Below are 21,526 nucleotides of genomic sequence, written 5' to 3'. Positions count from 1 at the left end.
GGGTATTGGGTCTGGGGGATCAGGACACGGAGTATTGGGTCTGTGGGAGTGAGACACGGGGTATTGGGTCTGGGGGAGCAGGACCCGGGGTATTGGGTCTGGGGGATCAGGACACGGGGTATTGGGTCTGGGGGATCAGGACACGGGGTATTGGGTCTGGGGGATCAGGACACGGCGTATTGGGTCTGGGGGATCAGGACACGGGGTATTGGGTCTGGGGGATCAGGACACGGGATATTGGGTCTGGGGGAGTCAGACACAGGGTATTGGGTCTGGGGGAGTGGGACACGGGGTATTGGGTCTGGGGGAGTGGGACATGGGGCATTGGGTCTGGTGGAGTGAGACACAGGGTATTGGGTATGGGGGATCAGGACACCGGTATTGGGTCTGGGAGAGTGAGACACGGGGTATTCGGTCTGGGGGATCAGGACACGGGGTATTGGTTCTGGGGGAGTGAGACATGAGGTATTGGGTCTGGGGGAGTGAGACACGGGGTATTGGGTCTGGGGGATCAGGACACGGGGTATTGGGTCTGGGGGAGCAGGACACGGGGTATTGGGTCTGGGGGATCAGGACACGGGCTATTGGGTCTGGGGGATCAGGACACGGGGTATTGGGTCTGGGGGATCAGGACACGGCGTATTGGGTCTGGGGGATCAGGACACGGGGTATTGGGTCTGGGGGATCAGGACACGTGATATTGGGTCTGGGGGATCAGTACACGGGGTATTGGGTCTGGAGGAGTCAGACACAGGGTATTGGGTCTGGGGGAGTGGGACAGGGGGTATTGGGTCTGGGGGAGTGGGACATGGGGTATTGGGTCTGGTGGAGTGAGACACGGGGTATTGGGTATGGGGGATCAGGACACGGGGTATTGGGTCTGGGAGAGTGGGACACGGGGTATTCGGTCTGGGGGATCAGGACACGGGGTATTGGATCTGGGGGAGTGAGACATGGGGTATTGGGTCTGGGGGAGTGAGACACGGGGTATTGGGTCTGGGGGATCAGGACACGGGGTATTGGGTCTGGGGGAGTGAGACACGGGGTATTGGGTCTGGGGGATCAGGACACGGGGTATTGGGTCTGGGGGATCAGGACACGGGGTATTGGGTCTGGGGGAGTGAGACATGGGGTATTGGCTCTGGGGGAGTGGGACACGGGGTATTGGGTCTGGGGGAGCAGGACACGGGGTATTGGGCCTGGGGGAGCAGGACACGGGGTATTGGGTCTGGGGGAGCAGGACACTGGGTATTGGGTCTGGGGGAGTGAGATACGGGGTATTGGGTCTGGGGGAGCAGGACATGGGGAATTGGGTCTGGGGGAGCAGGACACTGGGTATTGGGTCTGGGGGAGTGAGATACGGGGTATTGGGCCTGGAGGAGCAGGACACAGGGTATTGGGTCTGGGGGAGCAGGACACGGGGTATTGGGCCTGGGGGAGCAGGACACGGGGTATTGGGTCTGGGGAGTGGGACACGGGGTATTGGGTCTGGGAGAGTGAGACACGGGGTATTGGGTCTGGGAGAGTGAGACACGGGGTATTGGGTCTGGGGCAGTGAGACACGGGGTATTGGGTCTGGGGTAGTGGGACACGGGGTATTGGGTCTGGGGGATCAGGACACGCGGTATTGAGTCTGGGGGAGTGAGACATGGGGTATTGGGTCTGGGGGAGTGAGACATGGGGTATTGGGGCTGGGTGGAGTGGGACACGGGGTATTGAGTCTGGGGTAGTGAGACACAGGGTATTGGGTCTGGGGGATCAGGACACGGGGTATTGGGTCTGGGGGAGTGAGACACGGGGTATTGGGTCTGGGGGATCAGGACACGGGATATTGGGTCTGGGGGATCAGGACACGGGGTATTGGGTCTGGGGAATCAGGACATGGGGTATTGGGTCTGGGGGAGTGAGACACGGGGTATTGGGTCTGGGGGATCAGGACACGGGGTATTGGATCTGGGGGATCAGGACACGAGGTATTGGGTCTGGGGGATCAGGACATGAGGTATTGGGTCTGGGGGAGTGAGACACGGGGTATTGGGTCTGGGGGAGTGAGACACGGGGTATTGGGTCTGGGGGAGTGAGACACGGGGTATTTGGTCTGGGGGGTCAGGACATGGGGTATTGGGTCTGGGGGAGTGAGACATGGGGTATTGGGCCTGGGGGGTCAGGACATGGTGTATTGGGTCTGGGTGAGTGAGACACGGGTTATTGGGGCTGGGGGGGTCAGGACATTGGGTATTGGGTCTGGGGGAGTGAGACACGGGGTATTGGGTCTGGGGGATCAGGACATGGGGTATTGGGTCTGGGGGAGTGAGACACGGGGTATTGGGCCTGGGGGGGTCAGGACATGGGGTATTGGGTCTGGGGGAGTGAGACACGGGGTATTGGGTCTGGGGGAGTGAGACACGGGGTATTTGGTCTGGGGGGTCAGGACATGGGGTATTGGGTCTGGGGGAGTGAGACACGGGGTATTGGGCCTGGGGGGTCAGGACATGGGGTATTGGGTATGGGTGAGTGAGACACGGGTTATTGGGGCTGGGGGGGTCAGGACATTGGGTATTGGGTCTGGGGGAGTGAGACACGGGGTATTGGGTCTGGGGGATCAGGACATGGGGTATTGGGTCTGGGGGAGCGAGACACGGGGTATTGGGCCTGGGGGGTCAGGACATGGGGTATTGGGTCTGGGGGAGTGAGACACGGGGTATTGGGGCTGGGTGGAGTGAGACACGGGGTATTTGGTCTGGGGGGTCAGGACATGGGGTATTGGGTCTGGGGGAGTGAGACACGGGGTATTGGGCCTGGGGGGTCAGGTCATGGGGTATTGGGTCTGGGGGCGTGAGACACGTTATTGGGGCTGGGGGTTCAGGACATGGGGTATTGGGTCTGGGGGAGTGAGACACGGGGTATTGGGCCTGGGGGGTCAGGACATGGGGTATTGGGTCTGAGGGAGTGAGACACGGGGTATTGGGGCTGGGTGGAGTGAGACATGGGGTATTGGGTCTGGGGGTGTGAGACATGGGGTATTGGGTCTGGGGGAGTGAGACATGGGATATTGGGTCTGGGGGAGTGAGACACGGGGTATTGGGTCTGGGGGAGTGAGACACGGGGTATTGGGTCTGGGGGAGTGAGACACGGGGTATTGGGGCTTGGTGGAGTGAGACACGGGGTATTTGGTCTGGGGGGTCAGGACATGGGGTATTGGGGCTGGGTGGAGTGAGACATGGGGTATTGGGTCTGGGGGAGTGAGACATGGGGTATTGGGTCTGGGGGAGTGAGACATGGGGTATTGGGTCTGGGGAGTGAGACAAGGGGTATTGGGTCTGGGGGAGTGAGACACGGGGTATTGGGTCTGGGGGAGTGAGACACGGGGTATTGGGTCTGGGGGAGTGAGACACGGGGTATTGGGTCTGGGTGAGTGAGACACGGGGTATTGGGTCTGGGGGAGTGAGACATGGGGTATTGGGTCTGGGGAAGTGAGACATGGGGTATTGGGTCTGGGGGAGTGAGACACGGGGTATTGGGTCTGGGGGAGTGAGACACGGGGTATTGAGTCTGTGGGGTCAGGACATGGGGTATTGGGTCTGGGGGAGTGAGACACGGGGTATTGGGTCTGGTGGAGCAGCAGCAGACCGGGTCTCTGGGAGACGAGCAGGAGTCGGGCTGCCAGTATTTTTTACTTATCTGGGAACTGAATTGGATAATCTAAGTAGGCCAATCAGAAGCTCTGTCAGATTAAGTATCTCTGTTCAAGGTCTGCTCCAATTGGTTACCACCGCCGTCTTGCGACACAAACTTGGACACATTGACACGGGCTGTGAACGCCCCCTTGTGGAGTCATCTTACCTGACCTTGCAACTAAAGAAAGAATGAAGCACTGAACTCGCATTCATGCAGCCCCTTCCACGACCTCAGCATGCCCCATTGACCTCTACGACCCGCGAGCTACTTTTTGACGTGCCGTCACCATGGTGATGTGAGCAAACGCGGCAGCCGTGTACGCCGAGTCCCGTGGCGGACCCACTGCTCCTGCCGCGTGTGACTGTGGAACTGATGACCTCTCTGTGCCTCTGTGCTTTGTGAGTGATGATGGACCTGCTGTGTGTCAGACGGAGCTGGCTGCACTGTTCCTGGTGCCTCGGGTGGTGCCTTCAGGCATCTCTTGTAAGTGAAGGGTCCATCAGCCGGCCCAGGCAGCGGACGGTCGAGGCGGTCGTTCAGCCCGACTGCCTGCCTCTCTTCCGCGGTTACATCCAAGCCAGGGTGTCCCTGGGGATGGAGCACGCGGTGTCCACCGGTACGCTCGCGGCCTTCCACGAGAGGTGGGCGCCGGAGGGACTGGAGTGCATCATCACCCCCGGCAACCAAATTTTAATTTGACCGTTTATTGTTAAAAAGTTTTATTCGGTAATTTGTCGGTTTAATGCCCTTCTTTTTCAAGGGGCACTTGTTTTATTGTTTTGCTTTAAAATAGTTGTAAGTGATGAGCAACTGAAGTAGAAAGAACAGCAGTGGTCAATCTATAGGGGTCGTATACACAAAGCGCTCACCGTGGCAGGACAGGCTGTTAAGGCAACAGGATCCTGGGCTTTATAATTAGAGGTATAGAGTATGCAGGAAGTTATGCAAAACCTTCATAAACCTGGAGCATTGTGTCCAATTCTGGGCACCACACTTTAGGAAGGACATCAAGGCCTTGGAGAGGGTGCAGAGGAAATTTACTAAAGTGGTTCCAGGGATGAGGGACTTCAGTTATGTTGATAGACTGGGGTTGTTCTCCTGAGAGCAGAGCAGAGAGGTATTCAAAATCATGAATGGTTTTGAGAGGGTAAGTATGGAGAAGCTGTTCCCAGTGGTAACCAGAGGAGACGGATTTAAGATAATTGGTAAACAAACCAGAGGGGAGATGAGAAATAAAATTGATGTACCAAGTTGTTGTGATCGGGAACGCGCTGCCTGAAAGGGCGGTGGGGGCGGATTCAATGGTAACTTTCAAAAGGGGATTGGATAAATACTTGAAGGGCGGAAGAGTGGGACTAATGGGACAGCTCTTTCAAAGAGCCATCACAGGCACGATGGGCCGAATGGCCTCCTTCTGTGCTGCACGATTCAATGTCACCATCATAGGCAGTTCCTCGGAATCAAGGAAGACTTGCTTCCACTCTCAAAATGTGTTCTTAGGCGGCTGAACAGTCCAATGCAAGAACCACAGTCCCTGTCACAGGTGGGACAGATAGTCGTTGAGGGAAGGGGTGTGTGGGACAGGTTTGCCGCACGCTCTTTCCGCTGCCTGCGCTTGATTTCTGCATGCTGATGAGATTCGAGGAGCTCAGCGCCCTCCCGGAGGCTGACTGACTCTTTACTGAAAAGCGGGCGAGCAGGAGTTTGAAAATCGAGGGGAGGAGAGGTGGGTGCTCTCCGGTGCTCCGTTGGTGGAGGTACATGGACCAGCAACATTCCTGCCTGTTTGCAGCAGAAGGTGGCTAAAATATCCACACTGGCTCATGAACCCACGGACCTCCTTCGTCACTGGCCGCACCCTGTGGCTTTTTCCACCGATGGAAAATGGCTTTGTTTTAAAACACACGCCTGAGCAAAACTCACACCCAAATTACTTCCCGTGAAAGAAAATGATCATGAATCCCTTAAAACTTGATTCGAACCCACAACCTTCTGATGCAATGGGGCGAGAGTGCTGCCCACTGAGCCACAAGTGACACCCTGGCAAGGACACTAACACTACAGTCGGAGATTAAAATAAGAGGTTTGGTTATTAGAAGGATGAGTTTTTAATGGGCCAAAGGGTCTTTTATTCTCCCCATCCCCCCCGCCCCCTCGCCCCCACTGGACTTTGTCATACAGGCATTGTCACACCCAGAAAATAAAGTTTTGTCTGAGCTGCAAATGGTCAGGGGCTCGGACTGACTGTGGGGCACCATGTTTAATCAACTGGGGCTAATCCACTAAGAAAGACTTGCATTTATATAGCACCTTTCACGACCACCAGACGTCTCCAAGCGCTTTACAGCCAATGAAGTACTTTTGGAGTGTGGTCATTGTTGTAATGTGGGAAACGCGGCAGCCAACGTGCACACAGCAAGCTCCCACAAACAGCAATGTGATAATGACCAGATAATCTGTTTTCGTTATGTTGATCAAGGGATAAATATTGGCCAGGACACTGGGGAGACCTCCCCTGCTCTTCTTCGAAATAGTGCCATGGGATCTTTTACGTCCACCTGAGAGGCAGACGGATCTCGGTTTAACGTCTCATCCGAAAGACGGCACCTCCGACAGTGCAGCACTCCATCAGCACTGTACTGGAGTGTCAGCCTAGATTTTTGTGCTCCAGTCCCTGGAGTGGGACCCGAACCCACAACCTTCTGACTCAGAGGCGAGGGTGCTACCCACTTAAAAAAAAATTATATATTAATATTTATTGAACATTAAGAACATCGTGATCGTTCCATTGTATTATACAAATGCATTTCGCCCCTCTGCACAGCCGTTCCTCCAACACATATAAACATAAGAACAGAAGAACAGAAGAAATAGGAGCGGGAATAGGCCATACTGCCCCTCGAGCCTGCTCCGCCATTTAATACGATCATGGCTGATCCGATCATGGACTCGGGTCCACTTCCCCGCCCGCTCCCCATAACCCCTTATTCCCTTATCGGTTGAGAAACTGTCCAACTGTGCCTTAAATGTATTCAATGACCCAGCTTCCACAGCTCTCTGAGGCAGCGAATTCCACAGATTTACAACCCTCTGGGAGAAGAAATTCCTCCTCATCTCAGTTTTAAATGGGCGGCCCCTTATTCTGAAATTATGCCCCGAAACCTGAAGTTTAATTTGTCTCCTGCAACATATAATAATCTATTGTACTTCACAAATTGATCGTAAAATCTTGAGCCACAGCCGACACACTGCGATGACTGACATGCAAGAGCGGCTCAGCCTGGTTTTGGGAAGTGAGAACGATCCATGTGCTGAGTATAATTGCCTCTCCCCGTTTAGGTAACAGGACGGCTGCATCCAGAATGTGATGTGATGTCCGAGATACAGAGGGATGAAGAGCAGTGTTTGCGCAGCATCAAAGAGAATGGAAATTCCTCCGACCAAGGTAGGCGGCTCGCGTAACTTCACTCAGTCAGCGGGTTCATTTGTCAAACATGGTGCGGGCAAACACACACAAATTCACGACACTCCTCTCAAAAGTTTTTTCCCCCTAAAACCTTTGGACGAGTCAGCAGTCGGAATCCCGGCCTCCATCTTCGGTTTGTCGCTACGACGGCCGCTGAATCTTAAACGACCAAAAGGTGAAATACCGCAGATGCATCTGTGGAGAGACAGAGAGAGAGAGAGAGACAAACAGAGTTCACGTTTCAGGTCGATGACCTCTCATTCGAAGTTGGAGATGTAATTGGTTTTTAAGCAAGGGCAGGGAAAGGGGGGAGGGGAGTGTGATTTATTCTTTACGACATCACAAACGCACACATACACAAGATGGCGCTGCAGGAACTTGTCATGTGACCTTGTCACACGACCCTTTTATTGTGTTTACATCAGCAGTCGTCCACTAGGGGGAGCTCTATATCACAGGGAGGAAAGAACAAAAGGGAAGGTCTGTGATAGGCTGGAGGGCAGGAGCAATTAAACGACAAAAGGGATGATGGTGCGAGGTAAAAAGGGGGTGGTAATGGGACAAGTTAAGGGACAAAAGATGGGTCTAGAGGAACTGTCGAAAGGAGAAAATAGCAGAATCATCACCAACAACTGCTGTCTGAAAAAATGGGAGCAGAGGTTATGGTCTGAAGTTGTTGAACTCGATGTTGAGTCCAGAAGGCTGTAAAGTGCCTAATTGAAAGATGGGCTGGTTGGGCCGGGTGCTCTTTATCATTCCGCCATTGTTCGTTGTTCATAGGTTTATATGTAACCTTCAGGGCTGCTGACTGAGGGCCGTGCGGCTCTTTGTCGGCCGGCGCGGACACGATTGGCCGAAATAGCCTCCTTCTGCGCTGTAAATGTCTATGTTTCTCTGTTTCTATGTTCCTCGAGCTTGCGTTCAGCTTTATTAGAACAGTGTAGGAGGCCGAGGACAGAGAGGTCAGAGTGAGAGTGGATGAGGAATTAAAATGGCAAATGACCAATATATCTTCCATGAGGATTGTTGTCACGGCAACTCTTTTGGGGAAAGAACACAATGACACGCCCTGCAATATGGCAACCAAAAGGAGGGAATAAATCTTGGGAGCAGGTAAAGTTCTGGTTCCACTTTGCTTGGATACAACTTGCTCGCGTAGGGTGTGATGCCACCTCAATTCTTTATTGTGTTGGAGACACAGTGAAGAGGTGGGAGAGGATAAAAATAAACACACAATCTGAAATAGAAACAGAACGTTGCTGAAAATGCAGAGCAGGTCAGGTCAACGGGTGTCCAAATGAAAATGGACAAGTTAACAATTTTGGTTCTCTGAGGAGAGGTCCCACATAAAACTTTAACCAGCCTTTTATCTTTTCTGAAGCAGCCTATCTTCAGTCATTTCCTATTTCTATGCAGAAACTTGCTCGATATAGTGGCTTTAAAGTAGTAAAGAGTTTTTATCTGGGAGTTCCAGTTGGGGTGGATTGTAGAATGTTACAGTGCAAGGGGTTTCGCAGTTGTGTGGGGCAGACTGGTCGGGCCGGGTGCTCTTTACCTGTCCGCCATTGTTCATTGTTCATAGGTTTATGTGTAACCTTCAGGGCTGCTGACCGAGGGCCATGCGGCTCTTTGTCGGCCGGTGCGGACACGATGGGTCGGAATGACCTCCTTCGATGTTACTAAAACGTCCCAAGGTGTTTCACAGAAGTGTAATCAAACAAAATTTAGCACCCAGCCACGTAAAGCGATATTCGGACAGGTGACCAAAAGCTTGTTCGAAGAGGTAGGTTTTAAGGAGGGTTTTAAAGGAGCAGAGAGAGGTAGAGAGGCGCTGAGGTTGGGGGAGGGAATTCCAGAGCTTAGGGCCCAGACAGGTGAAGGCACGGCCACCAATGGTGGAGCGAAGGAAATTAGGAATTCGCAAGGGGCCAGAATTGGAGGTGTTCAGAGATCTTGGAGGGTTGTAGGGCTGGAGGCGGTTACAGGGATGACATAGGATTACACAGGATATACGGCACAGAAACAGGCCATTCGTCCCAAACAGTCCATGCCGGTGTTTATGCTGCACTCGAGCCTCCTCCCATCTTTCCTCATCTAACTCTATCAGCGTAACCCTCTATTCCCTTCTCCCTCATATGGCTTGTGTAGCCTTCCCTTAAATGCATCTAATACTATTCGCTTCAGACAGCGAGGGGCGAGGCCATGGAGGGATTTGAAAAGAAGGATGGGAATTTTACAACGGAGGCATTGCCGGACTGGGTGCTAATCTAGGTCGGCGAGCACAAGGGTGATGCGTGAGTCAGGATGGGATAGGACCAAATCACACAGGATTTGCATCCTGTAAAATCATGGCATCAGGTGAAACCAAACAATATCAGGGAAACTTCACTTTAACTATAGCTGCGCATGATGACATTAAATTCAGTGCTGATGGATTTACCTAATTTGCCTTCCTCTATGTTTGGTTTCCAGGTTGCGGGATGATGTGGGACAGTGCCTTGTGCTGGCCTTCCGCTGTTCACGGAGAGACTGTTAATGTCTCCTGCCCAGCTATTTTCTTACTATTTAGCCCAATCTTAGGTAAGGATTATACAGTCTGCATGGAATGTTACATGTCAACCGTGAAAAAGATTAAGGGCTAGACTTTCCATTGGGTTGGTCCAGTTACCGCCCATTTAACCGCTGAGGTTGTGTTTAACGCTCATATTTGATTAAATCTGGAAATTAACACCTAATTATCGCCCATTCATCGCCGGCGTAACTTTTGGCATATAGTTAACGCCGAGAATTAGCTGAACCGCCCACCCGTATTTTTCTTTTAAAATTCTGATGTCATCACTCGTGCACTGCCCGGAAGACTGTTTACAATGGAAATTAACAATTCATCCATTTTAAACCAATTCGAATTCTCGCTCGTCAATGAATTCTCAGAGTAATAAACCTGAGGTGGGGCGTGGAGAGAGAGAGAGAAAGACAGAGAGAGAGTTTTCCCTTATCATTGACTTTGGCGACGTTGGACATTTATCCATAAACATGTGCTCACAGTGAAGCTAAGCACAGTGACCAGATTCATTCTGCCAGTGTGTGAAGATTGATGGGAACATAGAACGATAGAGGAAGAAAGACCAAGGTCCATCTTGTTCGCCTTCCACCAGTCTGGTAGTCACGTGATGCAACGCTAATGGAGTTGTTGACCAATCACGGCAATCAATGTCCGCCAGTGAGTCTACAATAGCTAAAGGGACTATGCACAAAATTGGTGAACCCGGGCATGAGGTGAGGAAAGGCCCCAGTGAGGAGAGCTCTGGGCACCATGGGGGAGAAGTCCGCTCGCGCCTCTGCTGCGGTGTCAATCCAGGCGGAGCGGTAAATTTTGCGCCGGCAAATGGATTGCGTCTGCAGCCGCAAAATTCATCAGCTGGGCCCTGAGTTTGGAGCGGAGCACTAAGGGAGGCGTTGCACAGGAATGCACAGAATTCCTGCTTCACAGGAATGCAATCAGGAAAAAAATTTGGCACCGAGCCAAAGAATGAGCCATTCATAGAATCATAGATTGGATACAGTAGGCAAGAAGGCCATTCGACCCGTCGAGCCCATGTCAGCTCTCGACTAGTCCCACTCCCCGTGACCCTGCAAATTTTCCTTCAGATACTTATCCAACTCCCTTTTGAAAGATATAATTAGGGGGCCGAAATTCAGCCACCCGATAAGGCCTATTACCGCCAGGAAGCAGCGGCTACACTGGCTGTGTAGAATGGCTGCTGCTCGCAAAATTCTCCTCGTTGGTATTTTCGGCCGTACCCACTTCTGCCCCGCTGCTGCCAAACCCTCCTCAGTGCGTCATCGAAGTGCGCCCCACAAACAAAATTCTCCTAAACTAATCTCGCGGCTGGCAGCCGGTGCTCCCCGACAGTTTTTCCTGTCGGTTCGCTGTGTTGGCAGAGTGTGCAAAATGGCGGTGTGGCCGCCATTAAAGCACCGCTGCGGCCGCCATCTTTTTTTTTTTTGTCGGCCGACTGCCATGCCCCACCGACAATTCTGCCCTCGGGTTTGGCCGGGCCGCCCCCCTTCGGTGCCAGGCTTCTGGCCCAGCCAAAGCCCTCCCAGGTGGCCCAGTGAGCCCATGTCTGAAATAATCGCAGCGCTCGCCGCGACCCTCCCCAGCGCGATGACGTCATCAGCCCGGGACTGATGACTGACAGCGGTGGACACTCCGTCCTGCCTCCACCTCCGCCCCCCTTTTATGACAGACTTCCGCCCCGCTCGAAAAAAAAGACAAAGAGCTGAATTTCGCGCAAGAGGCCACTGCCTCCACCGCGGCGGTGAAAACACTGGAAAAACGGTAGGTGCAATCTGTTCCCGCAGACGTGAATTTCTATCCCTGAATCTGCCTCCACCACCCTTTCAGGCAGTGCATTCCAGATCCCAACCACTCGCTGTGTACAACGTTTTTCCTCATGTCGCCTTTGGTTCTTCTGCCAATCACCTCAAATCTGTGTCCTCTGGTTCGCAACCCTTCCGCCCATGGGAACAGTTTCTCTCTACTGTGTCTAGACTCATGATTTTGAACACCTCTATCAAATCTCCTCTCAACCTTCTCTGCTCAAAGGAAAACAATCCCAGCTTCTCCAGTCTATCCACGTAACTGAAGTCCCTCATCCCTGGAATCATTCTCGCAAATGGGAAAGCGGGTTGTGTAGAGGACACAGAGAGGCTGCAAGGAGATTTGGATAGGTTAAGCGAATGGGCTAAGGTTTGGCAGATGGAAATCAATGTAGGAAAATGTGAGGTCATCCACCTTGGAAAAAAAAACAGTAAAGGGAATATTATTTGAATGGGGAGAAATTACAACATGCTGCGGTGTAGCGGGACCTGGGGGTCCTTGTGCATGAATCCCAAAAAGTTAGTTTGCAGGTGCAGCAAGTAATCAGGAAGGCGAATGGAATGTTGGCCTTCATTGCGAGAGGGATGGAGTACAAAAGCAGGGAGGTCCTTCTGCAACTGTACAGGGTATTGGTGAGGCCGCACCTGGAGTACTGCGTGCAGTTTTGGTCACCTTACTTAAGGAAGGATATACTAGATTTGGAGGGGGTACAGAGACGATTCACTAGGCTGATTCCGGAGATGAGGGAGTTACCTTATGACGATAGATTGAGTAGACTGGGGCTTTACTCGTTGGAGTTCAGAAGGATGAGGGGTGATCTTATAGAAACATTTAAAATAATGAAAAGGATAGACAAGATAGAGGCAGAGAGGTTGTTTCCACTGGTCGGGGAGACTAGAACTAGGGGGCACAACCTCAAAATACGGGGGAGCCAATTTAAAACCGAGTTGAGGAGGAATTTCTTCTCCCAGAGGGTTGTGAATCTGTCGAATTCTCTGCCCAAGGAAGCAGTTGAGGCTAGCTCATTGAATGTATTCAAGTCACAGATAGATAGATTTTTAACCAATAAGGGAATTAAGGGTTACGTGGAGCGGGCGGGTAAGTGGAGCTGAGTCCACGGCCAGATCAGCCATGATCTTGTTGAATGGCGGTGCAGGCTCGAGGGGCTAGATGGCCTACTCCTGTTCCTAATTCTTATGTTCTTATGTTCTTATGTTCAAATCCTTTCTGCATCCTCTCTAAGGCCTTCACATCCTTCCTACAGTGCGGTGCCCAGAATAGAACACAACACTCCAGTTGAGGCCAAACCAATGTTTGATACAAGGTTCATCTTAATTTCCACACTTTTGTACTCTATTTATGAAACCCAGGATCCCATAAGAGACAGGCAACGAGGAGGAGAGAGAGGTGGAGAGGCGGAGAGGTTTACGGGGAGGGGGGGATATTCCAGAGCCTAAGCCAGCTGAAGGTGGGGCAAAGAAACTGTCACCACAGGAACTGCAGTGGTTCAGGGAGAAGTCCCACCACCACATTCTCAGGGCAACTAGCGATGGACAATAAATGCCAGCCTTGCCAGCATCGATCACATCCCGAGAACAAAACAAAATATTCTCCATCTGGAATACTTTCCCAACATTGACCCAAAGTCTCCCCTGCTTTATATATAGATATCGACAGAAGGTTTTGATTGTGTTAAAAAAAGTGTTTCAAGGTTACCCTGGTGACGCCGTGCATCATGGGTATCTCCATGGAAGGCAGGGAGGCCGAGACTTCAGACCAATTTGAGAGAATGTTCCGGAGTAGCCCGACCCTGGCCAGACACGGTGTTCTCTGGGTGTGCGGCAGAAGAAGAGAAATCGAGGGGAGGGGGGTCTGTGATTTTACAATGTGGATCTTTATATTATGGATCCTTTGGGTGATTGGTTAATTGATCTGTTTGACAGGTACAATCACGAGAAACTGTACAAGTGAAGGATGGTCAGATCCCTGGCCAGTAGACCTGACCTCTTGTGTATCGGATGCGGGAATACACATGCCTGAGGTGAGTGTTTCTTTCTGAATGAGGAGCGCCATTGAGAATAGCCAACCTGTCCAGAGCACTGGAATGGCCCGAACTGGAACATAGAAACGTAGAAATTTACAGCGCAGAAGGAGGCCATTCTGGCCCATCGTGTCCACACCGGCCGACAAAGATCTACACGGCCCTCTGTCAGCAGCCCTAAAGGTTACCTATGAACAATGATGAAAGGCAAAGAGCACCCAGCCCAACCAGTCCGCCTCACACAACTGCGACACCCCTTATACTGGAACATTCTACATCCATCCCAACCGGAGCCAGATAAAAACCCAGACCAATTTAGGGAGAAAAAATCTGGGAACATTCCTCTCCGACCCATCCAGGCGATCGAAACTAGTCCAGGAGATTACCCTGGCCGTATTCGATTCCCCTGCAGTACCTACCAACGTATCTGCGCCAGCCAACAAGAGGTTATCCAGTCTAATCCCACTTACCAGCTCTAGGTCCATAACCCTGCAGGTTACGGAACTTTAAGTGCCCATCCAAGCACCTTTTAAATGCGGTGAGGGTTTCTGCATCCACCAGCCTTCCAGGCAGCGAGTTCCAGATCCCCACAACCCTGTGCGTGAAGGAGCCTTGCCTCAAATCCCCCCATAACCTTCCACCAACCACTTTAAAACTATGCCCCCTCGTAATTGACCCTCCACCAAGGGAAATAGACCCTTGCTATCCAGACCCCTTAAAATATTGTACACCTCAATGAAGTCTCCTCTCAACCTCCTCTGTACCAATGAGAACAAACCCAGCCTATCTAATCTGTCCTCATAGCTAAGATTCTCCATTCCAGGCAGCAACCTAGTAAATCTCCTCTAAACATAAGAACATTAGAAATAGGAGCAGGAGTAGACCATTTGGCCCCTCGAGCCTGCTCCGCCATTCAATAAGATCATGGCTAATCTGATCATGGACTCAGCTCCACTTCCCTGCCCATTCCCCATATCTTTACTCCCTTATCGCTCAAAAACCTGTTTATCTCCGCCTTAAATATATTCAATGACCCAGCCTCCACAGCTCTCTGGGACATAGAATTCCATACATTTACAACCGTATCAGAAGAAATTTTTCCTCATCTCAGTTTTAAATGGGCAGCCCTTTATTCTAAGACTATGTCCCTAATTTTAGTTTCCCCTATGAGTGGAAATATCCTCTCTGCATCCACCTTGTCGAGCCCCCTCATTATCTTATAATTTTCAATAAGATCACCTCTCAATCTTCTGAACTCCAATGAGTATAGACCCAACCTACTCAACCTATCTTCATAAGTCAACCCCCTCATCTCCGGAATCAACCTCGTGAACCTTCTCTCTACAGCCTCCAATGCAGGTATATCCTTCCTTAAATACGGAGACCAAAACTGCACGCAGTACTCCAGGTGTTGCCTCACCAATACCCTGTACAATTGTAGCAGGACTTCTCTGCTTTTATACTCTATCCCCCTTGCAATAAAGGCCAACATTCCATTTGCCTTCCTGATTAGTTGCTGTTCCTGCATACTAACTTTTTGTGTTTCATACACAAGGACCCCAGGTCCCTCTGTACTGCAGCACTTTGCAATTTTTCTCTATTTAAATTATAATTTGCTTTTCTATTATTTCTGCCAAAGTGGATAACCTCACATTTTCCAACATTATATTCTATCTGCCAAATGTTTGCCCACTCACTTAGCCTGTCTATATTCCTTTGCAGATTTTTTCTGTCCTCCTCACAAGTTGCTTTACCACCCCTCTTTGTATCATCAGCAAACTTGGCTATATTACACTCGGTCCTTTCATCCAAGACATTAATATAGATTGTAAATAGTTGAGGACCCAGCACCGATCCCTGCAGCACCCCACTAGTTACTGTTTGCCAACCGGAAAATGACCCGTTTATCCCGACGCTCTGTTTTCTGTTCGTTAGCCAATCCTCTATCCATGCTAATATATTACCCTCAACCCTGTGAACTTTTATCTTGTGCAGTAACCTTTTATGTGGCACCTTATCGAATGCCTTCTGGAAATCCAAATACACCACATCCACTGGTTCCCCCTTATCCACCCTGCTCGGTACATCATCAAAGAACTCGAGCAAATTTGTCAAACAAGATTTCCCTTTCATAAAACCATGCTGACTTTGTTTGATTGAATCATGCTTTTCCGAATGTCCCGCTACTGCTTCCTGAATAATGGACACCAGCATTTTCCCAACGACAGATGTTAGGCTAACCAGTCTATAGTTTCCTGCTTTTTGTCTGCCTCCTTTTTTAAATAGGGGTGTTACATTTGCGGTTTTATAATCTGCTGGGACCGCCCCAGAATCCAGGGAATTTTGGTAGATTACAACCAATGCTATCTCTGCAGCCACTTCTCTTAAGATCCTCGGATGTAAGGAATCAGGTCTAGGGGACTTGTCCGCCTTTAGTCCCGTTATTTTACCGAGTACTACTTCTTTAGTGATAGTGATTGTATTAAGTTCCTCCCTCCCTATAGCCCCTTGATTATCCACTATTGGGATGTTTCTAGTGTCTTCTACTATGAAGACCGATACAAAATATTTGTTCAACATCTCTGCCATTTCCCTGTTCTCCATTATTAATTCACCAGTCTCATCCTCCAGGGGACCAACATTTATTTTAGCCACTCTTTTCCTTTATATGTACCTGTTGAAACTCTTACTATCTTACCTCCACACCCTCTCAAGTGCAATCACATCCTTCTGAAAGTATGGCCACCAGAACTACACACAGTACTCCAGCGGTGGCCTAACTAGAGTATTATACAATTTAAGCATAACCTCTCTGCACTTGTATTCTATGCCTCGGCCAATAAAGGCAAGCATTCCCTATGCCTTCTTAACCACCCTATCCACCTGGCATGCTCCTTTCAGGAATCTGTGGACAAGCACTTCAAGGTCCCTTTGTTTATCCACACTTTTAAGTGGCCTACCGCTGAATGTGTATACCCTTTCCTTATTAGTCCTCCCAAAATACATTACCTCACACTTCTCTGAATTAAATTCCATTTGCCATTGCTCTGCCCACCTGACCAGTAGATTAATATCCTCCTGCAGCCCATGACTTTCCTCTTCATTATCAACCACACAGCCAACTGGAGTCATGACCAACATTTTTTGCAATCCCTCCTCATCCTCTACAAGGATGGAGACAGTGGAGAAGTCAGGAAAGGTGATGGTCAATCTCATTATTCTCCTGCAAGGCCTCTCTTCCATTGTCCATCTCGGTACCCTCACATAGTTCCACTCGCCACGATCTGATTGTCGCAAAGGCATCTGAACAGTAGCGTCTCTTCCCACCTCTACCTTGTCATCTCCAAGGATTGACCCTTGGTCCCTTCCCGTTCCTTATCTACAGGCTGGCCCTTGGCGACTTCATCCCTCTCGAAATTTCATCTCGGCTGCTGGTATCCTTTTGTAGCCTCAAGTCCTGCTCGCTCATCACCTCCCTATCCTTGCTCAACTTCCTGTCCTTATGTTTAAATACCTCCATGTACAAATTGCTCCCTATTTCTGTAAGCTCCTCCAGCCCTAAAGCCCCCCCCCCCCCCCACAACCCAACCCCCCCAAACGCTCCATTCTTCTAATGCCCCTTCTGAAACCTCCCCTCCCTTCGCCCCACCGTTAGCGGCAGTGCCTTTAGCTGCTCAGGTGCCAATCTTTGGAATTCCCTCTTTCACCGCTCTGCCTTCCCTCAGCTTCTTACAGTCCACCTGTTTGACCAAGCTCTTGGTTACTCATCCTAAACTCTCCTTCTTGGCACCAGCGCTAGTTCTCCTCATGCCTCTAAGAAGCACACTGGGATATTTAACGACACTATATAAATGCAATTTGCCCTTTCTGGTAAAAGATGATAAGCCGGTGAGTCTCTTGTGACAAGGTGTTAAGGTGACGGTAATGGTTGATGATGGGGGAAGGTAGGTTGGGTTTAATCTAGTCCAGGTCAACCATTGCTTTGTCCCCATTGAAATTGTATTTCTACATGATATTGCACCTCTCAGCTGTGATGCTGGAGCACTGGAGGCTGAAGTTGGCTTCCACTAGGATCCCCAAAAACTGATACGAATCAACATTTTTCCAATAAACACCTTTGAGGTCCCCTCGTGAGCTATTCAAGACCATAAATCGTCAGATAATGAAGCAGCTCATGCCCACAGTAAGAACCTGGACAACATTCAGGCTTGGGCTGATAAATGGCAAGTAACATTCACACCACACCAAGAAGAGAGAGTCTCACCACCTCCCCAAAACATTCAACAACATTATCATCACCGAATCGCTCACCATCAACTACCTGAGGGCCACCATTGACCAGAAACTCAACTGGACCAGCCACATAAATAGTGCGGCAACAAGAGCAGGTCAGAGGCTGGGTATTCTGCGGCGAGTGTCTCACCTCCTGACTCCCCAAAGCCTTTCTACCAAGGTACAAGTCAGGACTGTGATGGAATACTCTCCACTTGCCTGGATGAGTGCAGCTCCAACAACACTCAAGAGGTCAATACCATCCAGGACAAAGCAGCCCGCTTGACTGGCACCCCATCCACCACCTCCACCACCAGTGCACCGTGGCTGCAGTGTATACTGTATACACTGCAGCCATGATGCACTGCGGCAACTCGCCAAGGCTTCTTCGGCAGCACCTCCCAAACCTTCAACCTCTACCACTTAAAAGGACAAGGGCAGCAGGCGCATGGAAACACCACCACTGCCACGTTCCCCCTCCAAGTTACACACCATCCTGACTTGGAAATATATCGCCGTTCTTTCATGGTAAAAAATCCTGGCACTCCCTCCCTAACAGCACTGTGGGAGCACCTTCACCACTTGGTCTGCAGCGGTTCAAGAAGGCGGCTCACCACAACCTTCTCAAGGTCAATTAGGTATGGGCAATAAATGCTGGCTGTGCCAGCGATGCCAAAACTGGGGGGCACAGCACCGTATCTCACAAGTTAGCCCATTGTTGAAGATGGTGTATAGAGGGTATTGGATCCCTGCTAACAACAGAAATCTCAAAAATCTCAAAATCCATAGCATTAAATTACCACAATCCCTCACCAGCTTTCTCCACTATCACTCTCTCTCTCTCTCTCCTCTTTCACTTTCACTTTCTTCTGCTCATGTGCAGATGACCCTTAATGTCCTGAAATGCAGGAAAAGACCGTTGCTATGGATGCCGGCCTTACACGACTGAAAAAAACGCTAACGCCCATTTCACATTGCTCCCGCCAACGCCCAAATTATAAAGTGGAAACTAGCGGGTTTGAAAATGGCCGATATTCCGGTGATCACAAAAACCAATATAAATGTTAATGCTGGAAATACTGCCCACTTTTGGGCGATCTGGACACTACTGCAAAGCCCAAGATCAGCTGCAGAAAAAAGTGCATTGCGATACTGTCAAAACTGTCAGTGACAATAAACACTCTGAGACCATCCTTCATGTGTGAATCAGGACAACGGGTTCAAAACTAGAACTCACTCACCTCTGTATCGTGCAAAGTGGGGACATTCGTTATTGAGGCTTTAAATTCATTTGTCCCCCCGCCCCGCCTTTCTCGCACTAATTTTCTCCTCTGCCCTCTCCTGAAATTATTGACTCCTTGCTTGGGTGCTGTCAGTCACCCACCATCAATGCACCCAACCAGCCCTATTCGCACGGGGGTTTTGAGATGAGGATGCTCAAATGGAAAAGGCATCCCAACTCAGCTTGACCCCTCTTCATCCCGGCGCACGTCCTTCACCCTCTGGGCCCGCTGGATAGATAGAGAGAAAGAGATTCACTGGGCAGCTTTGTGATGAGGACAGATGTCATGCCTTCATCACACCCCTAGGTGGCGCAGCCCCGGGGATCGATGTTGTTCCACCTGCCGCGAGGCATCTTCAGAACCACTGCCGCGAGCCTACTATCTCTGACCTACATCGGCTCCCAGTCAATTTCAAAATTCTCATCCTTACTTACAAACCCCTCCATGGCCTCGCCCCTCCCTATCTCTGTCATCTCCTCCAGCCCCACAACCCCCCGAGATGTCTGCGCTCCTCTAATTCTGCCCTCTTGAGCATCCCTGATTATAATCGCTCAACCATCGGTGGCCGTGCCTTCTGTTGTCTAGGCCCCCAGCTCTGGAACTCCCTCCCTCAACCTCTCCGCCTCTCTACCTCTCTTTCTTCCTTCAAGACGCTCCCGAAAACCGACCTCGTTGACCAAACCTGCCTAATTTCTCCTTATGTGGCTCGGCATCAAATTCTTTGTCTCATAATACTCCTGTGAAGTGCCTTGGAACGTTTCACTATGTTAAAGGCGCTATATAAATAAAAAATGGTGTTGATGTTGTTGTCCGATCCCATTTGGGATTTGGACTTGGGAAAAGATAGTGACCTTGGGATGAGGCGGATTGTGAACCGCACATTATCAAGAGCCTGGTGAAAAAGATGGGAAAAGAGGATTGGGAATAAAAGTAATGCAAGTCGTTCAAAACCTCTGGGGGGGCGGGGGTGGGGGGGGCGAGATTCCCTCGCCTTATATCTGGGTCTGCTGTGGACTAATTGATAGAGACTGATTGCTGTAATTAGTCAACAATTCCCACTATCACTGTATCACGTGACTAGCAGGCTGGCAGAAGGTGAGCGAGATGGACCTTTGTCTCGTTTCGTCTAGCAATTCCTTTGTTCCTATCATCTCTGAAAAAACAAACAACAATATTGGCACTGATCGCTCCCTGTTAAGTGCCTCTCCTTGAAAATAAAACTCCATTAATTGGGTTGGTAGAATAATGAGACCTAACTTCAAATGAACATCTGTGCCTTTTCAACTCTATTTGCACTTTGTTTATGTTTTCAATGTTCGCCCTTAACAGAGTGAAGTGCCTGGCTATGATTCATAGCTTACACTATAAATTCATTCATAAATCACCAGGTTCACTGGCTCAGTGTGCTTATCATAGAATCATAGAATGGCACAGCACAGAAGGAGTCCACTCGGCCCAGTGTGCCTGTACCGGCTCTTTGAAAGAGCTGTCCCATTAGTCCCGCTCCCCTGTCCTTTCCCCCACACCCCTGCACATTTTTCCCCATCGAGTATTTATCCAATTCCCTTTTGAAAGTTACTATTGAATCTGCTTCCACCGCCCTTTCAGGCAGTGCGTTCCCGATCACTACAACTCGGTGCGTGATATTTATTTTCCTCGTGTTGCTTCTGGTTCTTTTGCCAGTCATCTTAAATCTGTGCTCTCTGGTTACCGGCCCTTCCGCCTATGGAAGCAGTTTCTCCTTATGTGCGTTATCAAAAGCCTTCGTGATTTTGAGCGACTCTATTAAATCGCCCCTTAAGCTTCTGTACTCTAAAGAGAACAACCCCAGTTTCACAGAATCATAGAATTATAGAATGGTTACAGCACAGAAGGAGGTTATTTGGCCCGTCGAGCCCATGCCGGCTCTCTACAAGAGCACCTCAGCTAGTCCCACTCCCCTGCCCTTTCCCCATAGCCCTGAAAATTATTTTCTTTCAGGTACTTATCTAAATCCCATTTGAAAGCCATGATTGAATCTACCTCCACCATCCTTTCAGGCAATGTATTCCAGATCCTAACCACTGGCTGCGTAAAATAGTTTTTCCTCGCGTAGCCTTTGGTTCTTGCCAATCACCTTAAATCTGTGTCCTCTGGTTCTCAACACTTCCGCCAATGGGAACAGTTTCTCTCTATCCACTTTGTCTCGACCCCTTATAATTTTGAACACCTCTATCAAATCCCCTCCCTTTGTTGAACAAGGGTGTAACGTTTGCAATTCTCCAGTCCTCTGGCACCACTCCTGCATCCAAGGAGGATTGGAATATTATGGCCAGTACCTCCACAATTTCTACCTTCACTTCCCTCAGCATCCGAGGATGCATCCCATCCGGCCCTGGTGACTTATCTACTTTAAGTACAGC

General features: G+C 50.1%; 1 protein-coding gene across 1 annotated transcript in view; it reads left to right on the top strand.

Annotated features, from left to right (window-relative positions):
- Positions 1–21,526, top strand: part of LOC139264167 (growth hormone-releasing hormone receptor-like) — a 111,428-nt gene that overhangs the window by 35,373 nt on the left and 54,529 nt on the right. The window contains exons 2-4 of the mRNA XM_070880253.1: positions 7,018–7,123; positions 9,617–9,724; positions 13,472–13,569. Of these exons, the coding sequence (XP_070736354.1) occupies positions 7,018–7,123; positions 9,617–9,724; positions 13,472–13,569 (312 nt within the window). The remainder of the gene's footprint in view (positions 1–7,017; positions 7,124–9,616; positions 9,725–13,471; positions 13,570–21,526) is intronic.

The sequence above is a fragment of the Pristiophorus japonicus genome, chromosome 5 (assembly GCF_044704955.1).
Source record: "Pristiophorus japonicus isolate sPriJap1 chromosome 5, sPriJap1.hap1, whole genome shotgun sequence".
Taxonomy (NCBI): domain Eukaryota; kingdom Metazoa; phylum Chordata; class Chondrichthyes; family Pristiophoridae; genus Pristiophorus; species Pristiophorus japonicus.
Note: the sequence above shows the minus strand (reverse complement) of the source record. Positions and strands in the feature narration are given on the sequence as shown.